This window comes from Ictalurus furcatus, chromosome 4 (genome assembly GCF_023375685.1).
Source record: "Ictalurus furcatus strain D&B chromosome 4, Billie_1.0, whole genome shotgun sequence".
Taxonomy (NCBI): Eukaryota; Metazoa; Chordata; class Actinopteri; order Siluriformes; family Ictaluridae; genus Ictalurus; species Ictalurus furcatus.
This window is the reverse complement of record NC_071258.1, coordinates 10,846,939-10,870,288: the sequence shown is the minus strand read 5'-3', so window position 1 is coordinate 10,870,288 and position 23,350 is coordinate 10,846,939. Positions and strand designations below refer to the sequence as shown.

Sequence of the window (23,350 nt, the reverse complement as noted above, 5' to 3'; positions counted from 1 at the left end):
CACTGCCAACACAACAAAGGGAAACAAGTGGAAGGTTTTAGACTGGCCAAGTCAATCTTAACCCAGACCTTAACCCAATTGAGCATGCATTTCACCTCTTGAAGAGGAGACTGAAGGGAGAAATCCCCCAAAACAAAAGGTAACTAAAAGAAGCTGCAGTACCAGCCTGGAAAAGCATTAAAAAGGAAGAATGCAACAGTTTGGTAAGGTCAGTGGATCACTGGCTTGATGCAGTTATTACAAGCAAGGGATATGCAACCAAATATTATTTGGTGGTCTGCCACCAAAGATGCCATGTTCTAAGTTCTCTAACACATCTCGATTTAACCATCAGGAAAGGAAAGCTGAAATTCTGATCTATTATCTCATATTCATCTTTTGATTTCACCCAAATGTCTTCTGTGTATAGCAAAGGTGTTTCAGTGCTCCGTGCTTCATTTCCCCTGCCATGTAAAAGATACCTACTAGATATACAATATGTGTAATCTGGATGGTACCACCCCAGCTACAAGTTAATATTTGTGTGTAGAAACAGTGATTGAACAGCCAGCATCTAGTCATTACCTTTCTTCCTCAAGATTAATATTTTCTTCCAATATTTTATCATTCAATTTTATTTGTATAGCGCTTTTAACAAAGCATCTTTACAGAAATCCAGATAATGGGATTATAAATCATTACTCTTATACAACTGTATGTAACGAAGTAAAACTGTACTACTGGAAGTGTGTTGAAAGATGTTCCCTTTTAGCATAATTTTAGTCTCTATCACATGACTGATTACAGACCTTTCAATGCACTTTGAATTCACAGATGGGCAGAAAGCCACTGAAATTGTATCCCAGTTTTCCTTCTACATTCTCAGAAAAAAAATGAGTATTTAACTGTAATTCTGATCTATTACCACTCTAGCAACAAGGATTTGTAAAATCCAGTAGTGTGTTGTTGTCGTTTTTTGTTGTTGTTGTTTTTTTGTTTTTGTTTTTTTAAATCTGAGAGTGTAAGTATGAATATAAATGATTGATATGGTATTGTGGTATCTACTGTATAAGTGTATGTAATTGTTTCTGACTATATTTGTGCTTTGTAAGGTGTGTACCATCCACCTGGACTCAATTTGAACTCATAAAACAGAACAACAACTTCCTAAAATAATGTTATCAAGCTGCTGAACAGGATTTACTGGGCCAGTTAATGCAATGCTGTAAACACTTCCAGAGATAGATTTAAAAATATCTAGGTTATTGTAGATTACAGTGTGTGCCAAATGTCAGAAATGAACAAAGTCCTCCTTTGGTGTGTTAACGGAAGAAATTTTGGGATAGTCACATTTACATCATTAAGGTCAAGACACAAAGGGAACTTGATCCTGTGTATAGTGTATCTCCGAGTTAAAATCACGCACTTCACACACGCGACTAGATCCGAAACAGCATACTACCTTACTAAATAGTGTGTCAGGAAAGTACTTGGTATTCTAATACCTGTATTATTGTACCATACTATTTAGTAGGCTAGTGTGCGGCTCTGCTGGCTCCGCCCACATGGACTTTGTTCATATATTCAACAAGGCAGCTGGGGTTAGTCGCTCTCTATTGTGCGGTAACGGCCGGTTATTGTCTCCGGAGCTATTTGTTATGGAGGTAAAAAGACTTTTAAAGCACCGAAGTCACGTTAAACTCTACTAAAAAATATTTAAATGTTTAAATCCTTTTTTCGGTGGCGGAAATTTACCTGTTTGAGACCTATTTATCACTTTTGTTAGCTTAGAGGGAACAGCGCGGCTCTGAGACCATAGCCACACACACACACACACACACACACACACACAGTCCTCATGGAGAGAACTGAAACCTGAAAGAAAACGTAAGTAACCTGGATTAAAAAGAAATAAATAAAATGTATTAGTAATAAACTTAGTAATATATAGGCTATATGGAAGGTTTTTATGCGTTTCATTATTTTATATCCATGTTATAAAGACCAGCAGTGGAGACTAATTAGTGTAAAATAACACAACAGGTGCAGCGTCGATTTAAAAAAAAAAAAAAAAAAAAAAAAAAAAAGAGTTTGACTTAGCATTAGGCTAAAACAGCTGGGGCAGTTTGACCATTTCAGTGCAGATGTGCTGGACTAGTGTTACTCTGCTCGTGCGTGTGTAGCTCTTAGGCTGGTGTTTCGGATCAGGTGCATAAATCCAAGCCAGTGCTGAACTCGCCTTGTTTTCACAAGATTTATTCTCCTACAATGTGACATTTAGCTAAAACTTTTTTGGGGGCAAACTCTGGCGAGGCTGTATGCATTAAACAGGTCTCCTGTGTTTCTGTGTAAACGAGTCGAGCTTTTGTGGGTAATGCTTCGCCATTAACATTAATGTCCTGAGCATTCGCTTCCTGAAGGAGTTTAATTTGACCGCTTTAAACAGTCAGTTTCACAAAAAATCCCCAAACTCAATCTTGTTCACCTTTCTCAATTCTTTTTTTTTCCCTCTCCCCACAGACATTTTTTTTCCCTTCAACATGGCTCCAAAGTGAACCAACTCTTCTGGAGCACACTTCACTTTCAGCCCTTCAGTGATATCATGCCGCTTCGCACAAGATGACTGACTTAAATCATGAGCATGTAAAGGAAAACGGAAAGCATGTGGACAAAACACTGGACTGGACGTACATCGAATGGCATGATGAGGACATGGCCAGAACTGTGGATGCTCACACCCAAACAACTCATGAGCCAACTGTGGACAAAGAGACCCAAACGAGCAATCCGTTCCTGATGCGGATCGAGCTGTCCAGGACACCGTCCAGACTGAGATGTGGCTCTCTGGGCGAGGTGGATGCCATGCCTACGCCGCTCTTTCAGTTTGACAGGCAGGCGCCTGCTCGCATCTCTACATCTCCTACTCTGAGAAGGATGAGGAGCACCAGGCTTCCTTCTCGTGATGCAGGGAGGATAGGCAGCACTCAGGAGGAGCCTGGTGTGAGTGAGTCTCCCTCACCAAGGAGCCCTGTGTCACCTGTACTCCGTCAGAAATCTCCCCTCGCTACCGTTGTGAACCCGTCTAATGAGGACAGTCACCGGAACGGTCACGCTGATGATTTGCTGACTCCTGGGAATGTCAGGTCTTACAGATCAAAAACAATTAGCTGCAGTGCCCTTAACTTGAAGCCGAGTGTGAATGAAAGCGCTGATACTGATGATGATGTTGATGAAACTAGAGAGGTAAGATATAAAATGACTCCATGTGGGAGAATGATGTACAGTAAACTGAGTTCATATCATATTTTTTAATGGAGGAATGTTTTGACCTGTGGTATGCTCAGGACAGTGATAACGGTCATTGATGAAACTGCCATTGACTTACTGACTAAAATCGGTCACAGTCAATCTAGGGGGTCATAAGTGTGATTTCTTTTTTAATTGTTGCGCAATACATCACACAGAGAGCCTTTACATTCCTTCCCATTGAAGTCTCCATGCTCATTCTGCTCAGCCCCCTGTGGTGGCTCTTCACAATGAGGCCTTTTGACAGCAAATGAATCAGTAGATACATGTGCCGACAGCTTTGACTGAGCCCATATCCCGAGACCCCCTCAAGGAGACTCCTCTGATGGGCCCCCACTCCCCACAGTCCACAGGCATCGAATAATGGTGGGGTCAGTGGGCGATCAAAAGAATGAAAGGAAAACCCCATTCACTCAATTTATGTATTCAATCAGGCACATCCTCTATATTCCGAACATCTTTGACAGATTTAAGGGAACTTTAAAAATGACAGTTATTACTTCAGAGACGTGTATTTTATTAATGTGCAGACATGTTTTGCTAGGCTTCACCCAGTCTGAATGTCTGTGCTTATATCATATTTTTTTTTCACTGCAGGTGAAAGAACCAAGTCATAAAAGGTAGGTGTACAGCCCCACTATCTTTAGCAATTTGCATGAACTATGCCCTTCTTACTGTAGATTTGCATATGTGCCACAGAATTTCTATTTGGCTTTAATACTCAGTGTAGGTACATGCAAAATGTCACTCTGTCTCCTATGAGTGAAACTAGTCAAGCCAGCAGGCTTGGTGTTTTTCTTTGTGCCAAAACCAAACATTCCATACCACCTACAACTGTTTCCTCACTTGTCACACATCACTAATTTGAAGTACTATTTTATTAACGCTGGCCAGATAGCGCATTTCTCAGCCGAGAGCAGACCAGATGGAGCGGCGCTAACGGAGCTGGCCATTAGAAAGCCATTGTTCACTGTGATCCCACTTTGTTAGAGAACATGAACTCTGTATGCTGAGGTATTCTAGTTCCATGCTTCTGTGTGGAATAAAGAAACTCATTAATGCTGTTTTCCCCCAGTGGATTTGTTCATATTGCCTGTTGGATGAAGGGCTTCTTTTTAATGAGAGATAATCAGGCAGTTATAGAGGCCTTAATTATGGTGCAGCACTGTTCGATAACAGAGCTTGTTCTGGGACAGGCATTGGATGAGAGAGCTTGAGTCTAAGGGCATCATTATTTGGCAGAGGTGCAAGAACAAAGCCCCCTTCTTTGTGGAAGCACTGTGACATGGGACTTGGTACTCAGACTGGGCCTCAATGAGATGCAAATTGCATTATGGATGTGTTTTGTGATAGAATTAGCGGTGACCTGTTTTCGTTTCATGAGCTAGTTCAAAGTGCCATATTTATAACAGGACCGGGGCACATCGAGCAACGTGTTCCTTTTTCCTTGTTAGGCCTTTTAGCTCTCGCTGACCACCACTAACATGAACTCACAATTGTAAATAATGGCTCAAATATACACAGGATGATTAAAAAAGAAAAGAAAAAAGGAAAATGTGTTTTGAAAGGTCATCAGAACAGGTGCTCTACCCTGGGTGTTATTGTTATAAGGTCAAAGAGTATGTGTCTCACAGCAACTGTGTCTATGACGCTACTGTTTATCATTACAGTCTCATGGTCAGGAGCTGATAAGAGCTGTCCATGTTGGCCATGCTATGATTTTTAGTTCTCTTTTGTACATACTCTTTCATCAGATTATTTGCACATTTGAAGGTGTATGTATTGTGACCGTGCATAATGTCGACACTGTTTTCATTCAGCTGCAAAATGTCATGTTGATATACACAGCAGCACGCTTGGCCACCACCGTTTAGCATTTTCGTGAGAGGACGGTCACAATATTGAGGGTGGAACTCAAAAACCAGCCTGTCAAGTTGCTGTTAAAAACATTTCTGCTTCACGGCTGAGGTTTTCTGCCACCGTATAGCGCAGGACAGTTGTGAACTGAGGTCACCTGAGCATAATGCAGATGAAACATAATGAGTGTAGGATCAAAAGAGCCCACACGAAGCTCTCACACTTCTTATCTGGCATGCTGATTTCTTTGCAGTGAATATTTACGTCATAACTCTACCTACATATTATTACTCTTAACAAAAGCACTAGAGGCCAAAAATAAATCCTCATTTTTACAGGCCTATGCTGGGTTCCACAGCTGCAGGCTTGAAAGCAGGGCGTTGCTTCTCCTGTCTTGCCTTTTCTTTTTTTCTCTTAACTGGTTCTACAAGACATGAGCTCTCTCCACTTTCCATATTTTATAATGTTTAATTGAGTGCTGTCTGAAAACCAACACCATGCATTAAAATAATCACAGGAAACAAAAGATTTCAACGTTTGATTTGATGAACCACTTTAACCTGATAGCCCTGTTAATTAAGAACCGAAGATCTGTGTTACCCAAGCTAACGAAATATAGATTCAAGGCATCGAACATTTGATATTTTTTCAATACCACAATGAGATAAAAGGTTCAGTTATATAACCTTTGATACTTTCGATGCTACATTTGACATAAATAGGCCAAGACTAAGCTGACACTGTACTGTAAATTGCATGTGCTAATTTGATTCAGGTGGGTGAGTAAATAAATAATGGCATGCCCTCAACTTTTGGAAAAGACAAGCTCAAGGAGTGATGTTTGGGCATATTTTTGCTTACCTTGCTGATAAAGGTCAATGATCACAACATAATCAGTATGCTAAAGGAGATATAAATCCCTCCACTGAAGCAACTTGGCAGAGCATCTGGCCAACAAGCATCACGATTTCGACATTTAGCTGTTAGAGAGCAATACGCTGAGGAGCTTGTGCAATGTTGTATTGTTTTATTGAGTATTTAATGTTGTTTACTTGTAGTGACTCATAAGCTTCTGACGCAGTGTTCATTTCTGCAATTGTGATTGCAGTTACAATAAATCTAAAAATTAAATCATGTCAAATTATGAACTGATGCTATCCAACATGAACACTACATGTGATGCAAACGTCTCCTTCCACTCCCCTCGTCTCACGTCCCCCTTGAGGGGCACTATTTTAGCTTCATAAGCGTGGAGTTTCAATATGGAGCTATAACATACTTTTTGTGCATGTGTTTTGGGCAGGCATTTAATATCTGACAACAGCCACTGGCTTTACTTGTCTAATCCACTTACAAGCTGAGTAGAACTGATTAGATGCCTTTGCAAAAATGTCTGGATATAAAGTTAACCTACAGAAAAGTGAGCTCACACATGTCAACCTTACATCTCATTCAACATTGTCTCATTATAATAATCTAAGAGGCTTCCTGTGTTCTGATTGGTCAGATCTGCATGACACTAACACATGATTTCATAATGTTGATAAGAGTTTAATGTTAACCATTCAAATTTTTTAATTAATTGATTTATTTTTGCCCAAATTTATTGTTTGGTATTGAGAATCGTGATGCTACACTTGTATCGAAGGTAAAATTCTGGTAGCCTGACATCTGTAATTCAGTTTTAGTTTTTTGGGGTTTTTTTTTTTTTTACTGCCGATTCAGTTATATTGGAGAAGAAGAAACACATAGATTATGTTAACTCAGAAAGCAAGCCACAGAAATTATGTAGCAACCTGTCATTTAGCGTATATAACCAGCTTAGCTTTCGTGCTTTGAGTGAATAGTACCCCATAGAGCTAAAATGTTCTTCACTCCTCTGTAACTTTAATCTGTTAACCTGTTTCTCATGCGTTTACTTTGTGTTCAGCAGGCTGCAGGAAAGAAGGCGAAGCTCTGTGGTGGTCACTCTTCCTGGGTTAGACGTTTCTCCTGGGGATCTTTTTGTTTCCAATGGTGCTGTCAATATTTTAAACCCCTCCATGTTTTCAGGTTTATAATACTATATTTATCACCATAAGCATTCACAAATGATTCAAACCAACACATACAATCAGGGTGAACCATCCCAATGTTATTATTCTTAATATTTATAGCATTATTTGCTTTCAATTAAATAGCATAATAACTGAATAGCTACATTTTCCAGAGTGTTATACATTTTGGCATTTTATGTATGGTTTGCTCTGTATACTTGCAGTGTGTCTAAAACTTTGTTTTGTGTTCTAATGTATAGATACAAAGAAATCAAAGTGGCCTTTTTCAAAACGTACTATGGTAGGTGAAATTTAACATTTCAGGCATTAAAAATGATTGATGAAACAGAACGTTTGAATAACTGTGCTCTCTCGACTGCTTTGCTGTCTGTATTCGTGGAAAAACTGCTTTTTCCGACTCAGCTAAGGTCGATCGTGCATTGTTCAATGACCCACTTAGAGTCAAAGCAGATTTACATGTCCCCCTTTCCCTCTGTTTCTGCCACCCTGTGTAAACGTAACCAACATGTAAATAATCGTATAGAAAACAGAACTAAAAATAAGAACTTGTGATGCAGACTTGTGTTTATCTTAGTAAAGTTATCGAAGCTGTTAAAATGATTTGACTACTTTTTTTCCTGCACTTTATTACTGAATCTTCGCTTCATTGCGTGTTAGAGTGTTTATCAGTAAACCCAATGTGAGAAGTCAGTGGTGAATACAGCACAAGCCTGTTTTAAGCTGCACCAGGTACATTTGTACTACTGGTTCTGTTTCACTGTCAAGTCGATCAGCACATAAAGTCACCTTGGCTGTCACATGACCATGCTGAAATCTGATTGGCTGGAACACTGAAACGTGAGACAGAAGAACCCCATTGCCCTTGCCTCCCATTGAGAAGGGTTAGCTTCCAGCATGTGCATGAACATTTACACGTGAGCCAGGCCCCCCCTCCACAGTACAGAGAACTGCCTTGACTGAGTGCCCCATTCTGAAATGCTAACCAAAACCAGAAATATATAAGAACGTGAACTTGGATTTGAGATTGTGAGGAATGTTTGGAGGTGTTCTCACTCATCAATACATGCAATAGAAATGAGTTCTGTGTCTTGTGTTCCTCTCTAACACGTGAGATTTGACACTGCAGGAATGCCTGATGCCTGAAATTGAGAGTTTCTTCTATTTTAGGCTTCGTGCCACTCAGGCATGGGGTTAGTTACACATTAGAATTGAATTCCTTTATTGTTCAAGGGTTTCCCTGATTCCTGACAAGCACTGCAGTATTTTTGAATATACCCACCATTTTTTATTTTTTTCATGTGTGTGTAATATTTTTCATGATTGGTCAGATATACTCTCACAGTGTTGTGGTTGTTGTGGTCAGCGTGGTAAATGATTGTGTTATTTCCATTAGAATAAAGGCAGGACACGCACAGCTGCAGACACTGAAAAATGTCTAACAGCCGTTCAGATCCAGGAGTGGAGAAACACACATTTTCAGCAGTACAAGGTAAAAGCGGTCAGGGCTGATATTTGTATGTACTGTAGTGTCTTAAATGTTCTTAGAAGAGGACTTCTCTTTCGGACACCGAGTAAGCATTGTGTCGGTTCATTGACCGTGGAACTTAAGTCACTGTAAAAGGTTTTCTTAAAACTAAAAGTGGAGAGAAAAAAATAAGCAACAGTTTAATCCCGTTTGACTATGGGAGTATATTTGGCATATTTGTATCTGTATCTGTAAAATGCATGTCAATGTCATATGTCTGTCTGTTATTTGTAAGGTGTAGACCTGTTATTACGCCATTTTTAGTAGCTAATGTTTAGTAGTTATTAGTTAAATTGTTATGTACTAAAGCGTTTATTATTTGACAGATTATTTTTCATAGTTTACATTAAATGCTAGGAGTACTTTTAAGGAACAGCAGTGTTGTGATTGGTGGACTCTGTGTTAAACTTGTTCTCTAAACTGTCTCTGTTGGTGGGTCTGAATTGTAAATCTGTCTAATACGAAGTACTTCGATGCGGCCGTTCGCATTTGGATATGTGCAGAATGTCTAGGCATATCATTGTTGTTTCTTTTATTTACCTCAGGATTTGACTTTGGAGGAGTTTCTGAGAAGTCAGCCTGAGCTGAGGGCAGAAGAAGAGCCAAAAGCACACAAAAGACAGGAGGCCCTATGGGAGCTGTTCACCAGCGAGTGTGTGTACTTCCTAGACCAGTTAATGGTGCTGAAAGAGGTATAAATTAGAGATAAGATGAGACTCTAATGATCAATCTTATGTGGTGGTGAAAGTATGCTATTAGTTTAAAAACAGGAACAAGATATTGTGTAGTTTTGTATTAAAAACTGTATTAAAATATTAATAAGTCTTTAGAATGCAAAGCTTTAAAATATATATATATATATATATATATATATATATATATATATATATATATATATATATATATATATAATATATTGTACACCCCTTATACTGCACTGTAATTGATGTTTTAGAGTTTTGCTGAGTTGACTATACACGTCTGTTTCTGGGTCGTCCTGAAAGTGTAAGTGCCTGCTGGTTGTATGACTGAGTGGAGGTTACATGGGCCACATGGGTTGACAAGAATGCCCAGAGGATAAGGGTGACATAGTGGGGGAACTTTTATAAGCTACATGCAAGAGCTTATGGTCACAGTGTGATGTTTCTGGTATTGGTATTCAGCAAGGAAATGAGCAAATCAGAAAACTCCCTAATGGTCCTCTACTCGGTTATAGAACAACGCTTACATACTTTATGTAACCTTGTGTTCTTTTAAACATGTTTTACCTGTGGTTTGTGTGCAGGTATTTCTGAGCACGCTGTCAGATCTGCAGATGAGGGAGTGTCTACAAGACATTGACTCTTGGGCACTCTTTGCCAACCTGAATGAGCTGTGCCTGGTACAAATCATTGAAAAGTACATCTACAGATGGGTGACAAGTTAAAGGCAAAACCAACATAATGTTTAAGTAATTTCTTAGTCCAACCCTCACCATCTGCCTGCGTTTTGTACTCTCTGTTTCATTGTTTTCATCTACCATAACTAGCTGACATCTCCACAGCAGAGATTTGTAAATGTATTAATGACTACTCGATGCAAGCCCTAACATATATTTAAAAAGCCTTTAATATAGCAAATGTTATCACCTAATAGGACATACAGTTAAGTCATTTCTGTTAGCCTTTCTTTTTCCTAAAATCATGCTATTCTACTTTCCGAGTCTGGGATATTGGTTTCTTTAATGTTCTGTGATAGAAAAGGTAATAAATAGATAGCTTTTGTTCATGGCCCTTCAAAAGCTAATAGACATACTGAAGTGGCCCTGGCAGAATGTGAGATTAGTAAGGAAACAAGTGGATGCAAACTATGCCACCAAAATTCCTCCACATCATAACAGAGTAACTGGTTTTTCCTTTAATATGTCAGCCATGTGTACTGTATATAAATACTGTGTGCTTTCTTAGTTCACTACTCATAGTCTTACAATAAGGAAAAGTTTAATGGAATAAGATCGAATATGGTTCATAGTATCAAATCAGGTTGTGTGTTGGCTGACTGTAGGTTAGCTTTGGCTTCCTGACCAGTCTGCTGCGTGCGATTAAAGAGCTGTGGGCCACTCCAGAGCCTCCAGAAACCAATAGCACACAGGCCCTGCTGGACATTCTCAACAAGGTGAGGTATCACTGATTGTGCTGTGGGGGCATGTGTGCATGTGTTTGCCCGTGTATGTGTATATGTGTGCATGTATGCTTGCTTTTGACTGTGTTTCAATCAAGTTATGACTAAGTCTAGGTATAATATTTGTGCATGATTTCTTAAGATCTTTAGTTTAGACATGCAGAACATGTTTCCTCTGACCCTTGTCCTTGACCTTTCAGGCTTTTGGTGAGAGCATTTGTCACTGTCTGCAGAAATACTGTCTGAACTACAGCAAAGCCGTTCTCTATTTAGACACCCTGAAGGCCAGGGAGGACTTCAGCTCCTATGTGAAGGTGTGTTAGCCAGTAGATCAAGGTTTACATAATTATGGGGAAATATAAAGTCAACAAAAGTTGCTAGAGAATAACAAATACTGGTTAAAATATGCGTCTGCCAACAACTTGGAATTTTAATGCATATTATGTTTAACCCCCGTTTAACCATTTACCGTCATCATTATCCACACAGTTACCTAAATTATTGTATTAGCTGTATTTATTCCTTATTCCTTATTCCTTCCCATTGACTTTCTTGTGTCTTTGACTGCGTTAACAGTACTGTTGCTATTACGGGAGCGGTTAAGATCTCTCTGTCTGTCTTCCACAGTGGTGTGAGAAGAATGAACAGTGCCGTAGGCTGCAGTTGAGGGATCTGCTGGTGACTCCTTTGCAGAGGTTCACACGTTACCCTCTCATCCTGAAGAACATGGAGAAGAGGAGCTGCACAGAGGCAGAGGAGAGCGCCTTACAGAGCGTAGTGGAGCTGGTGGACAGAGCCATAGGTAAATATGCACCATTATCAGTTAGCACAGCTGTAACCAGCAAGGCATTTCTCATGAGCAGTGGCCACACTGTAGGTTTATTCATAGCACAGAATTAGGGCTGCATGATAAATCACATTTTATAGTTATATTCTATGTTTCCATGATGGAACAGTTTGTGATAACATAATGGTGTAAAAGTAGGGAATAATAGCTACACTAAAATTGCTTTTATGCAAATTTAAACATGTTTAACCCCCGTTCAGACAGCAATCTGAGCTCAAGATGGAACTGGGGACCTGTTCGAGGAGCTTTGTGGCAGCAACTCTTGCTGCTGCACCACTGTGCTGCCTTAAGGTTGCACTTGTTTTAAAAATACATTTTATAATACCCAACATTCCAGCCATCTGAGACCAAAAAACAACGTTTGTGCATGTTTGACAACTTGAACGTCTCGTATTGGGAATAGAAAACCCACCTACATGCTAATGTGCTAATGAAAGCAGCCTAATTCATCCTAATTGTAAAATGGATTTGTTTGAGCAGGACAGACATATGCAGCAAAAGGGTATTACAGTACTGGAAAATGCTGTTTTCTAACGGTGTAACACGAACCACTTGTCCTGCTTCATGTTGCTACTGTGTATTTATCACAGCTGATAAGCCGCGTTTTTCAGCAGAGAACTCTGGACATATTAGAATAAAGCACTCGTGTCAGAGGAGGAATTATAAACAGTAACACTGTAGTGGCAGATCACAATTACAGTTCGTTATCTGTCATCATAATACGGCCAGTACCCGTGGAGCCTGCTGTGAGAAAAGTAACAAGATGCAAAACACACAAACATGAAGGGACTGAGATGTTCTTGATCTCCAGAAGTCACTTCTTTCTTCCACTAATTTCATTTCTTTCACTCAGTTTTTGACAGGAAAGACCAGTATACGAATAGCAGCAGTGTGTCAGCAAGGCTTAGTTTAGAGATCCAAATACCTAAAAAAAAAAAATAAATAAATAAAATACTACACCTTTTGCCCCTTGGAATCCTGTTACCTTTATTTCAAGGGATTTCTCATGTTTTTTAATTCATAGAATTCATAGAGAAACTGGCGCTAAATCTGCTCCCTATATTTATAGTCCCCTTGTGTGTTGATCGTGTCACCATGGCTTGAGTGTTAAATCGTACACAACCAGTAAGCAGGCTTCAGTTTAGGTTCGGTAAAACATTTTACTGTTGCGTGTTATTGTTTTTCTGCCAATCTCTAGCAGCATGTCTTGACCTGTAGAACTGTTTGTGATCTGAATCACAACTAGACTGGCAGGTTTTTAACAAATATGCTACGTCAAAGCGTTTATATACTAGTGTCAATGAGGGGTATATTTTAGCAGTGTTCCTTCTCTTGACTGATTTGAGGGTGTGTCTGGTGTATGACGTAACTTTGTGTCTATGGCTAGGACAGGTTATTCCTTTATGGGTGTGGGATGTTAATTACCTCCAACGTCTGTGTCATGGAATGATTAACGTACAGACGGAAACGAGTACAGACTGAAAATAGACTTGATCGTCACCAAGGGAATAAAAGAATAAAAGTATTACCACAGAGAGCAGAACAAAGGGAGTAAAGTTTGTTTAGAAGGCATGGATAAACCACAGTGGGAAAACTGTTGAAGCTGAAACTTTGTGATGCTGAATTTAGCATGAATTGACTCTCTCTGTCTCTCTAGATGATCTGGAGGGCAAGGTAAAGTGGTTGGATAACTATCAGAAAGTCAAGCAGCTGAAGGAAGCCTTGGTCTGGCCCCCAGTGTGGGAAAGAGACAAGAGAGCACAAGTTCCAGAGGTGAACATACAAATTTATATACCTTGGAGTTTAACTACCAGGGATTAGATTTAAACCATATTCAGAATGGAAGAGTTTTATATGGGGAGTTGGGGCAATTTATTTATTAACAGAATATCTCTGGGATTTTAGTCCTGACCAAATCCATCATTTTTTTTATACTTATACATGTGCAACTGTCTGAAAACATTACTCTGTGTTTTATGTCCTATAAAATGTCCCGTGGAAAAAGGTAGTATATAACCAGATAGACATGCTGGTAAAAATGTCATTATATCCTGCGTAAATGTGGTTTTGCACATTTTCTTCACTATAAAGAGACTCCAGGAAGTTGTCTTCCCACCAAAACCAAAACAAAGCCAAGTAGTGGCCAAGATAAAATATAGAAGAATTAATATACAAATGATGTTTACTCATCAGAGAAGCAATGCTTCCAGAGCTTTTAAATTATTATATTTCTAACACAGGTAAAGCCTTCATACATGTTATGGCCATGGGACTTATTAATGAAGTGCAAATTGCAAGGCCACAAGCCCTACACCCAGCATTTATAATAAATGTATTGATGAGGTAAATGTACACACCTGGACAAAAAAAAAAATGGCTGAGCTCAAAATGGTAAAATATTAAGTGTTTAATGATCTTAACAACAAATCACTGGTCAGAAAATGTGCAAAAATAAAACAAATATATAAAGTAAGTTAGTATGGAATAGTTTTTCCCTTTGATTTCTTTAAATCTTTAAGTATTATGGGTAAACTTGCAGACAGCTTTTTGTTTTTCTTTTATTATTTTATTTTATATTTACTTTATTTGAATTTTGTGTACAAGAAGACTATAGAAGTGAAATTTCCCCGTTTCTAGCTTTCCCCCCTTTTCCCTTACAGTTCACTGCAGCTAAAGTAAACAAACAAATGTCTCAGGAGTGCAATTGTTTAATCCTTGCTAATTTTCTGACCAGTGATTTGTTGTTAAGATCATTAAACACTTAAGATCATTAAACCCATTTTGGGCTTGGCCAATTTATTTCATTTTTTTTTTTGCCCAGGTGTGTAGTACGCATCAAATTTGTATTGTGACAACCATGTGTACATTGTGAAGGCACTCCTGTGAGAATCTATCATAATTACAACAATCATCCTTTATGAACCTGTTCCTGGTGTTACTAAATACTAATAGTTCTTTAAGTACTTAAGAACACTAATGAGAGAAGCAGTCATTATCCTCATTACAACACTCGTTATGTTTGACGGAAGTCGCAGATGTTGAGGGATTTAACGGGATTAGGGTGTGAGCTGGAGTCCACAAAGGATACACATTCATATCGTGTCCAACCACACAACTCGCAGTTCTTCCGACTCTGTAGTCACACATTTCAGTTTCATCAACTACAAAGAGAATATTTCTATATATTCTAGTTCCCCATGTACATGTAAAGAATATTGCTTTGCAAGAAGATTATGATATTAATAGTTCAGTGGAGAGAATGAGGGCCTGTGATTTTAACTCCTGCACATGTGAGGGACAAATGTCCAGTGTCAAAAGCATGGCAGGACAGATGGGGTCATGAGCTAGTGTTGATTAAAACAGTGAAAATGGAAATGTTATCCGTTCTGTGAGGCAGATGTGAGACGGCTGGAAAAACGTCCAAATTACTTTTGAGGTTTAATTGACTTTGAATAGTATAGTCATACCTGTAATCTCCCACAGAATCTGAAACACTTGCTGAAAGCTGTGACTTTGGAAAACCTGGTCTCTAACCGTAGTCTCCGATACGATGGGAAGCTCACACTCCCAGGTGAGAAATGGACACACGACTTCCAAAACTACGAAGCTGTTTCAATTATAAAACAATTAGAACTTTAGTATGTATATAATTATACATCGTTCTCTTCCTGTTTATACATATATATTTTGATGATATTACATTGTTTTAATATATTTCCCTAAACTATGTAATAATTATTATTATTCTTAGGATCGTTTACACTCGAGCTGGAACTGTGCATGTACAGAACTCTGTGTAACACATTCTGTTTTCGATCCAGAAACCATTATTGTGCTTCTTTATGTTCATCATTGTCCACCATTTGTTCCCTGTATGGACAGAGAATTCAAAGCTGAATGATGTTTACCTGTTTCTGTTTGATGAATTCCTCCTGATCACCAAGGTCAAACGAAATAAAAAGGTGCAGTATTTCACGAATTTTGCATTTCACTGCTCATTGTGCACAATTTCTAAATGGGATTTAATAGCTAAAATGCCTTCTATGATTCAAGTAGATCTTGGAAATGTCAATCTGCCATACAATTATCTTAATCTACTGAGATTGTTTTTTTTTTTTTTTATAATTTGGTGAAAACATTCGCCCTTTCTCACAATAAACTGGCATTGTCAGACGTTTTCAATCGGTATAAACGAATAATTTCATCGCCACGAGTCTGTTATAAGACACTGTTGGGTTTCCGTGGGTAGAGTATTTTGACTGTGTTTAGCTGCTGATGAGCAGGAGGGGTGTGAGCCCCCTGCTGGATAAACAATTCACAGCTCTCCACAATAACATCCGAACAGAAATCAAATGGACACCGTATACAACTGCCATAATAAAATGATAACATTTAAATCTATTAGGCTAGGAAAATAAGAAATATTTATGAAAAACTGCAAATTCTTAAACCCCCCAGTGTCTATTTTCATATGAGCCATTAACCACTGCTGTGGAATGTGACATGACAAATAAATTTAACGCTGAATACGGGTGGAAAGTCCACTCGATTGGAGTCCACCAGTGGTAAATTCAGTTGATTGGACATGATTTGGAAAGGCACAGACCTGTCTATATAAGGTCCCACAGTTAACAATGCATGTCAGAGCACAAACCAAGCCATGAAGTAAAAGGAATTGTCTGTAGACCTCTGAGACAGGATTGTATCGAGGCACAGATCTGGGGAAGGGTACAGAAACATTTCTGCAGCATTGAAGGTCCCAGTGAGCACAGTGCCCTCCATCATCCGTAAATGGAAGAAGTTTGGAACCACCAGGACTCTTCCTAGAGCTACAAAGAAGAATGGGAGAAACTGTCCAAAAATAGGTGTGCCAAGCTTGTAGCATCATTCTCAAAAAGACTTGAGGCTGTAATTGGTGCCAAAGGTGCTTCAACAAAGTATTGAGCAAAGGCTGTGAATACTTATGTACATGTGCTTTTTTTGTTTTTTATTTTTAATAAATTTGCAAAGATTTCAAACAAACTTCTTTCACATTGTCATTATGGGGTATTGTTTGTAGAATTTTGAGGAAAATAATGAATTTAACCCATTTTGGAATAAGGCTGTAACATAACAAAATGTGGAAAAAGTGAAGCACTGTGAATACTTTCCGGATGCACTGTAGTTGACTAGATATTTGAGAATATTTAAAAACACTTTTCTGTTGGTTCTGAAAGGAATTATACGACGTATTATAGATCCTATAGTTTGTTCACTTATTGAAGAACACAACCAGTGGTTATAGTGTTTTGTGTGTATGTTGTGTAGAGGTCTGTAGCTGGGGAGATGCACCCTGCACGCTCAGCCGCTGGCCAGGAGCTGGAGCAATTACTACAGGAGGGCTGTAGCTTCACCGTGCTGGATCAACCCATCTCACTGGACCGCCTGCTGCTCAGGAACATAGACCAGCTTAACGCTACAGGTTAATGACTGATTAGAGATGATATTTCCCTGTATATTATATTAAATTACTTCCTTGCATTTTGCATTCATTCATATGAGATTTTCCTTTAAAGAGGAACATTAACCCTCTACTGCATGAATTATTACATTTACATCAAAAAATGTTTTTTATGGATTTTTATTACTTCAAGTAATAATGTATAAAATATTTATGGGGGAGTGGGTAGTTGGTAAACTGTACAATGTGCAATGGTGGAAAGCATCATACTGTCAAAAATAAAATGTATCAGGGATCAATACTATTTACTGCATCTTCAAGAATAAAAGTTGCAGAGTTTTGTATTATTGCCTATCAAAAAATAAATAAAAATTAATTGTTGCCTTATTGTAACACCATGCTGTAAAGGGTTAATACTATTAAGTCTGTCCATCTGTATTTCTCAGGATCCTAAAAATAAGGGTTTTTTTGTTGTTTTTTTTTGAAGAACAGTAAGAAATGGTTGTGGAATGTAATTCTTTACTTTTTTTTGTTCCACTTTCTAGCCTCTGGCCTTCCCTGTTCTTTCATTATAATGCACCAGAACCGCTATCAGCAGTGCATCGGCGTCTTCATTCTGCAGGCCCCGACCGAGTCAGTTAAGGTGAGGGGCCGCACCGCATGCTGATGTAATTACACACTCTGCCATCTCTGATCTGCACCACCTGATTCCAGCCCTATGCCGCCGTTTTCGTCCCGATCAAATTACTCCGTTTTAAATGTCACGTCAACAAACACCCTGCACGCAAGAAAAGGTCTCTTGAATGCACGTCACTGATTGCATTATTGAGCGGGTGTGCTTTGTGTGTGTGTTTGTGTGCTGCAGAAAGCGTGGCTGTCTGAGATCGAGGAGGCAGTCGGCGCCCTGCTGAAGCGGGACTCTCAGCAGCCTCGGCTAAAGAGCTCTTCTCTCTATGTTGAGTCTTCTCAGATCTAACCCGCTCAGATCACACTCAGAATCTGACCAGCAGAGGAGGTGGCCCACGTCAATACTGCTGCTTGATAACATCACATGACTGGGACTAATAATATGGGTTTCTGCTTGACTGGCCATCGCAGCACCACTATAGAGCCTCACATCTGACCTTCAGATCCATGTTAATCCACTTGAAGAGGTTGATCCAGGTCTGGCGGCAGTGTCGGGGCAAAGTGTCACAAATGACAGTTTCATTGCTGTAAGATTGATGTAAGATCAGATTGAACTGTTGTTGTAACCCAACACCCACTGAAGACTAAATGTGCCACAGGGGTAGACTATTACAGATCTGAAATTCAGCCAAAATGGACATTCTGGACATTCCTGCTTTGAGGTGTAGATTAGTACAGTTTATGATTTTTATTTTTTATGAATTTTTTTTTTTTTTTTAAATTAAAGTTTCCTTTGAAACTGTGTGGCCAGCTGTTTTATACTGGGACTGTAAATGTATAGCATTTATAGTAGTGGCCTGTAGAGCTCTACATGATATCTACAAAAATATCATATATCATATGTCAGACATTTTTTTTATGATAAAAAGGGACCAGTATAATGTGCTTCACTTCCTTTGAGATCACGTGCTGTCAGAGGGTCTCATTTCTCAATGTTATCAAATAAAGTTGTTTGTAAATGTTTTGTAGGCCAAATCCAAGTAAAAATTCAACAGATTTCCAAACGTTTTGGTAACGCTGATTTTCTTCCTACTCGCATGTGTGTAGATAAATGCCTACCGTAATTTACGGATTGGATTCTCAACACATCAGCGTTAGCGATGCCCACAAAACACCATGAAGAGCAAAGCTCTCAGAACGTGTCAGAAGCACAACGTTGAACAATACTGCAGCTCAGCTACCATAAACACATTTACAATTCCGCCTTGTATAGTATAACTAGTCTAATTGATCTTAATTTATGGATTCATTATTAGTTATTAATATGAAGTCTGAAACGTTTTAATTAAATTTGTTCATGCAAATGAAATGAATAAGCTATTTAAACTCGATAGTGTGATCTGTACATAAAATCACAGCAACACTTAAGTGTGATACGAGGCTTTTGATTTGTCGGTGTAATGAATAATACATTTAACAGACTGCATAATAAAGTAGGCTTTTCTGCATAAAATGTCCCTTATATGAAATGTAATAAACATCTGAAGTTAATCAAGCCCACACTCCTCTGAAAATGTAGCTTCCTCTTTATCTCAGATAAGGACAAGCTACAGATATAGCTTCTCTCTTGGGGCAGTGGTGGCTCTGTGGTTAAAGGCTCAGGGTTACTGATCAGAAGGTCAGGAGTTCAAGCCCCAGCACTGCCACTACCACTGTTGGGCCCTTGGGCAAGGCCCTTAACCCTCAATTGCTCAGTTGTATAAATGAAAGAGATGTAAGTCGCTCTGGATAAGGGCGTCTGCCAAAAATGCCATAAATGTGTCTCTCTCACTCTCCAATTATTGGGCCTTTTTGAACTGGGATAAACATTTTCAATCGCTTTACCTGATTTGTTAAAATAACCCAAACCATAACCATAGTTGATTGAAAGGTTGAACAACGCCTATCCGGTCTGAAGATGCCCACTGATTGGGAAATGCGCATTCATATTCTGCAGAGACCTTATACTTGGCTCTAGCACACCACGTTCAAATTTGAGTTCACTCTTTATTTCCAATCAAAATGCGGGACATCATCTCAAGTTACGAGACGCTGGGCAAAGGACTAAAATGCTGTGCATTACAGCACAAATTGGGATGTCTGTTCAGTCAACCCAGGTTTAATTATCAAAACACCACCGCACCCTTATTGAATTCTGTGCATCGTTACACCCCAAATTTGAAGCCTCTCAATCGAGGTTCACTTTTTCTCTAAACACTGCAAAGGATATGAACATTTTTCTGAACGAACTGGATTTTCATGAATATCACATTTCTTGTGTAAACGCTTCTGTGAATAATTTATGAATCAATTCATTCGTATCCAGTTTGTGAAATGAGCCCTAAGGATTTAATTTAATTTCTACCAATGAGGAAAATAATGAGTGATTAGTAAATGAATTTAAAAAGAAAATAAATAATAATAATGATCCCTGTGATGGTCATTTGCCATGATATTTTCATATTGTGCAGTTCTAACAGACATGAAAGCAAGTAGATTAAAATAGAAACACCTAGTTTATTTACTCAAACATATCAATGAAAAATTAGAAAACAAACATCTTGACATAAATTATATTCATAAACCATTTTTGACACATTAATATCCACCAGCGTTGCCATACCGACAATGAACAGTTCTGAACGAGTGTAAAGCCTTTCAGCTCAGCCCATGTGACCGAGCTGCAATGCTAAGAAAGCAAGACTTAAGGCACGAACACATGATCACAACAGAACAGAAACCAGCCTGTTGTTCGGATGAGAAGTGCGACTGGTTCACAGCTCACACACAACAAGCAACGTCACCGACTACTGCAGTGTAGTGTTACTCCTAAAATGGTTAACATTCAGATATCTGGCAACTTTCTTACTGACGTTATTTATAGTAACCAACAATTGGACTGAGACTTGAAAGCCATAGTGTTAACGAGACTGTGGAGGGTTGATTTTATAGTAAAACAAATACGCGGAGAGAGAAACACACAGTCCAGAGGTAGGTGACAAAAATACAGAAAGAAAGTGAGCCTGGAATTTACACTGATGATGATGATGATGGTGATTTGCTCAGTTTGCTGCATCTGAGTGTGTGCGAGTGTCTTAGAATAAAACATACTGCTGCGTGTACGACTGTAAATGTGCATTTCTAACAGTATGACCTCAATGCTGAAGCAAACTTGTAGAGGAATGGTGCGTTATAATACAGATATTTCACAGGCGACAGTGCTGAAGATCACTATACCGCGGGTATAATCTGTACAATTTCTTTTGCATGTTTGCACGAGCACCTGTGCCAAAGATTCGCCTGTTTTCACGGCCGAATCCATCCTCTTCCACAGAAAGCGTATTGAGCGCATCAGTTAGAAGTTGATGTCCTGTTTCTCATGTGTCAGGCATGACACTTTTCACACCCACTGGGCTCAAAGTAGAAGATGACTAGATAAGATGCCGGCAGAGCGACGGCAGAATGCCGAGGCCTAAAATATAACTCTACGCAAACCGACCATACGCTTTCAGAGGTGCTCTAGCAGCCCGTATTTTATACAATCAATATAGCATTTATAGATAAATCTCTTACATACACAGGTTCACACACGCACATACACACATTACAGCCACAATCACAATTATTGCTTAGTAGCAGGGCACACACATGTGCAAATAAGTGATGCTGTCAATTCAAAAATCCAATTGATCAGAATTAGCAAATCTGCAAAAATACAGCTCAAATGCACCAATTCGGTAAAGCTAAGAGAATAATAACAAAATGGTAAAAAGATTTTTTTTTTTTTTTAAATCAAATGGAAATCTGAGCAGCATAGCAAGCATGTATGATAGCTACGTAGACACCAATGAATAAAACATGCCTGAATTAATGATAACTGAGTTGGAAAAGGTTTAATCAAGTCAAAGTGAAGACCATTAGTGCTTTCCAAGGGACAGTGTGGCACGGTATGGTAACAAATCTGAGATTTCCATTGCCAAGTGAACCCGGCTGTAACTATGCACAGTGCATTGCATAAACACTGAAATTTTCCACATTATGTAGTGTTGCAACTTTGAACTGAAATAGAATTAACACACAATATAGCTCATAATAATAATAATAATAATAATAATAATAATAATAATGAAGTAGGGGGAAGAAATGTTTGGAGAAAGTGTGGGATAAATCAAAATTGATTTTATTCCAATTCAATATTATTGGCTTTATTGGTTATTTTGTGTAAATTCCTGACTGTTTATTTCAGTTCTGGGTTGTAACGCTACAAAACGAGGAAAAGTTCACGTTCTACTTATGCAACACACTGTTACCAGTACTGGATTTGGTTACCCTTCTTGCCGGGGTACTAAACAATGAATTATAGGTGAAGCTGGAAATGGGGCAGACCACTGATTGGTCAAACGCGGTTGTTAGAGAAAGGTCACGTGTTGTCAGTTGAGTGAAAGAAATATAGCTAGCTATAATGGCTGATCTACCAGGCTATATGGTACAGCAATCTTCAGTAATAGTGTCTGCTTTTGTAAACTCTTGCTATCTCTTGTGTCTTCACATAAAACCAAATTGCAAGTAAATGTTAATGTTCAATGTAAACGTTAAATCCGACCTTGAAGCTTTTGCGTTCTTGCTGCTGTGGTTTGTTTTGCAGGGGAAACTGTCACCACCTCCCAGTATCTAGTTAACTCCTCCTACTTTCACAGGTACCAGTAGGCAATGGAAAATAGTACTGGTAACTGAATAACACTGTACCACACTGTCAGCTGGAAAAGTGTCATTAGTTTTCAATGAGATTTTTTCATAGCTCTGTGCGTTCGTTCTTCTTGCACCTGAAAGCACTAACTTGACAAGTCTGTAGAGCCTGCACAAAACACTCAGTCTGGATGCCACGCTGGCAGATTCACTACTGCTTTGTTCAGAAGAGAAAAAGCTTGAGGTACAAATCTTCCAGCCTGGAACCCAAAGCACAGAGCATTTTCAGAAATCTCATCCAAAACACATTCGATTAAAAATACTGCACCACTTTCCCTTTTAGATTCTTTGGAACCCCAAATGGCCCTAGAGTTGACCAAGGCACTGCTCGGGTGAGGACTGCCGTGATTCTCCAGTCGCTCTCTCTCTCTCTGAGGCCCAGTCCTCATTTATTCCTGCAGCTCTGCCACCCCGCCACTCCTGCTCCCAGAGTCTGGGAAAGCTGCTGTTCTGTGCAGGAAGAGTCCGTGGCGAGTGTGTGGCAGAGCAGCAGAATGGGAGAGGCTCGTTAGCCCTGCAGCTCCTCGTAGCAGGTCTCACAAACCCGCACCGGCTTCTTAGAGGACGGTGTCAGGGCGCACTTGGCTGAGCACTCGGCACAAAAGATGTTCCCGCAGTGACGACAGTGGTGCTGGAAGAGAGCGACAATGAGTCAGACTTTCCGGTTATACAGTATACACCGCAATACCATTTTAGAAATCTCTGCCTTTGGACAATTCTGTATTCTGAAAATTAGAGGGAATTTTTTCCCCATCTCACATTATGTG

At 39.1% G+C, this 23,350-nt stretch overlaps 2 protein-coding genes across 7 annotated transcripts in view; one reads left to right on the top strand and one right to left on the bottom strand.

Annotated features, from left to right (window-relative positions):
- Positions 1 to 1,593: 1,593 nt before the first annotated feature.
- On the top strand, positions 1,594 to 20,329 carry plekhg7 (pleckstrin homology domain containing, family G (with RhoGef domain) member 7). 4 transcript variants are annotated; one of them, XM_053622922.1, is made up of 17 exons: positions 1,594 to 1,643; positions 2,500 to 3,222; positions 3,883 to 3,905; positions 7,073 to 7,194; positions 7,439 to 7,479; positions 8,593 to 8,688; positions 9,270 to 9,416; positions 10,010 to 10,105; positions 10,768 to 10,878; positions 11,085 to 11,198; positions 11,512 to 11,686; positions 13,389 to 13,504; positions 15,215 to 15,302; positions 15,614 to 15,693; positions 17,039 to 17,192; positions 17,717 to 17,814; positions 18,037 to 20,329. In XM_053622922.1, the coding sequence occupies exons 2-17, from the start codon at positions 2,599 to 2,601 to the stop codon at positions 18,145 to 18,147; spliced, it is 2,196 nt and encodes a 731-aa protein (XP_053478897.1). In that variant the 5' UTR covers positions 1,594 to 1,643; positions 2,500 to 2,598; the 3' UTR covers positions 18,148 to 20,329. The 4 variants fall into 4 exon arrangements, with proteins under 4 accessions (XP_053478897.1, XP_053478898.1, XP_053478899.1 ...); XM_053622923.1 differs by having other exon boundaries at positions 1,616 to 1,866; positions 7,076 to 7,194; XM_053622924.1 differs by having other exon boundaries at positions 1,616 to 1,866; positions 7,073 to 7,158.
- Positions 20,330 to 20,334: 5 nt separating this feature from the next.
- The window catches only part of eea1 (early endosome antigen 1), a 40,949-nt gene continuing 37,933 nt past the window's right edge, over positions 20,335 to 23,350 (bottom strand). For all 3 annotated transcript variants that reach the window (XM_053622917.1, XM_053622918.1, XM_053622919.1), the window contains one exon: positions 20,335 to 23,214. In XM_053622917.1, coding sequence (XP_053478892.1) covers positions 23,092 to 23,214 — 123 coding nt within the window. In that variant the 3' untranslated portion in view covers positions 20,335 to 23,091. The remainder of the gene's footprint in view (positions 23,215 to 23,350) is intronic.

Excerpts from the sequence above, each read along its gene's own strand:
- plekhg7 (XM_053622922.1), top strand. The coding sequence starts at position 2,599 with ATGACTGACTTAAATCATGAGCATGTAAAGGAAAACGGAAAGCATGTG. Across the intron at positions 8,689-9,269 it reads CACATTTTCAGCAGTACAAG|GATTTGACTTTGGAGGAGTT; the intron begins GTAAAAGCGGTC and ends TATTTACCTCAG. Across the intron at positions 17,815-18,036 it reads CCCCGACCGAGTCAGTTAAG|AAAGCGTGGCTGTCTGAGAT; the intron begins GTGAGGGGCCGC and ends TGTGTGCTGCAG.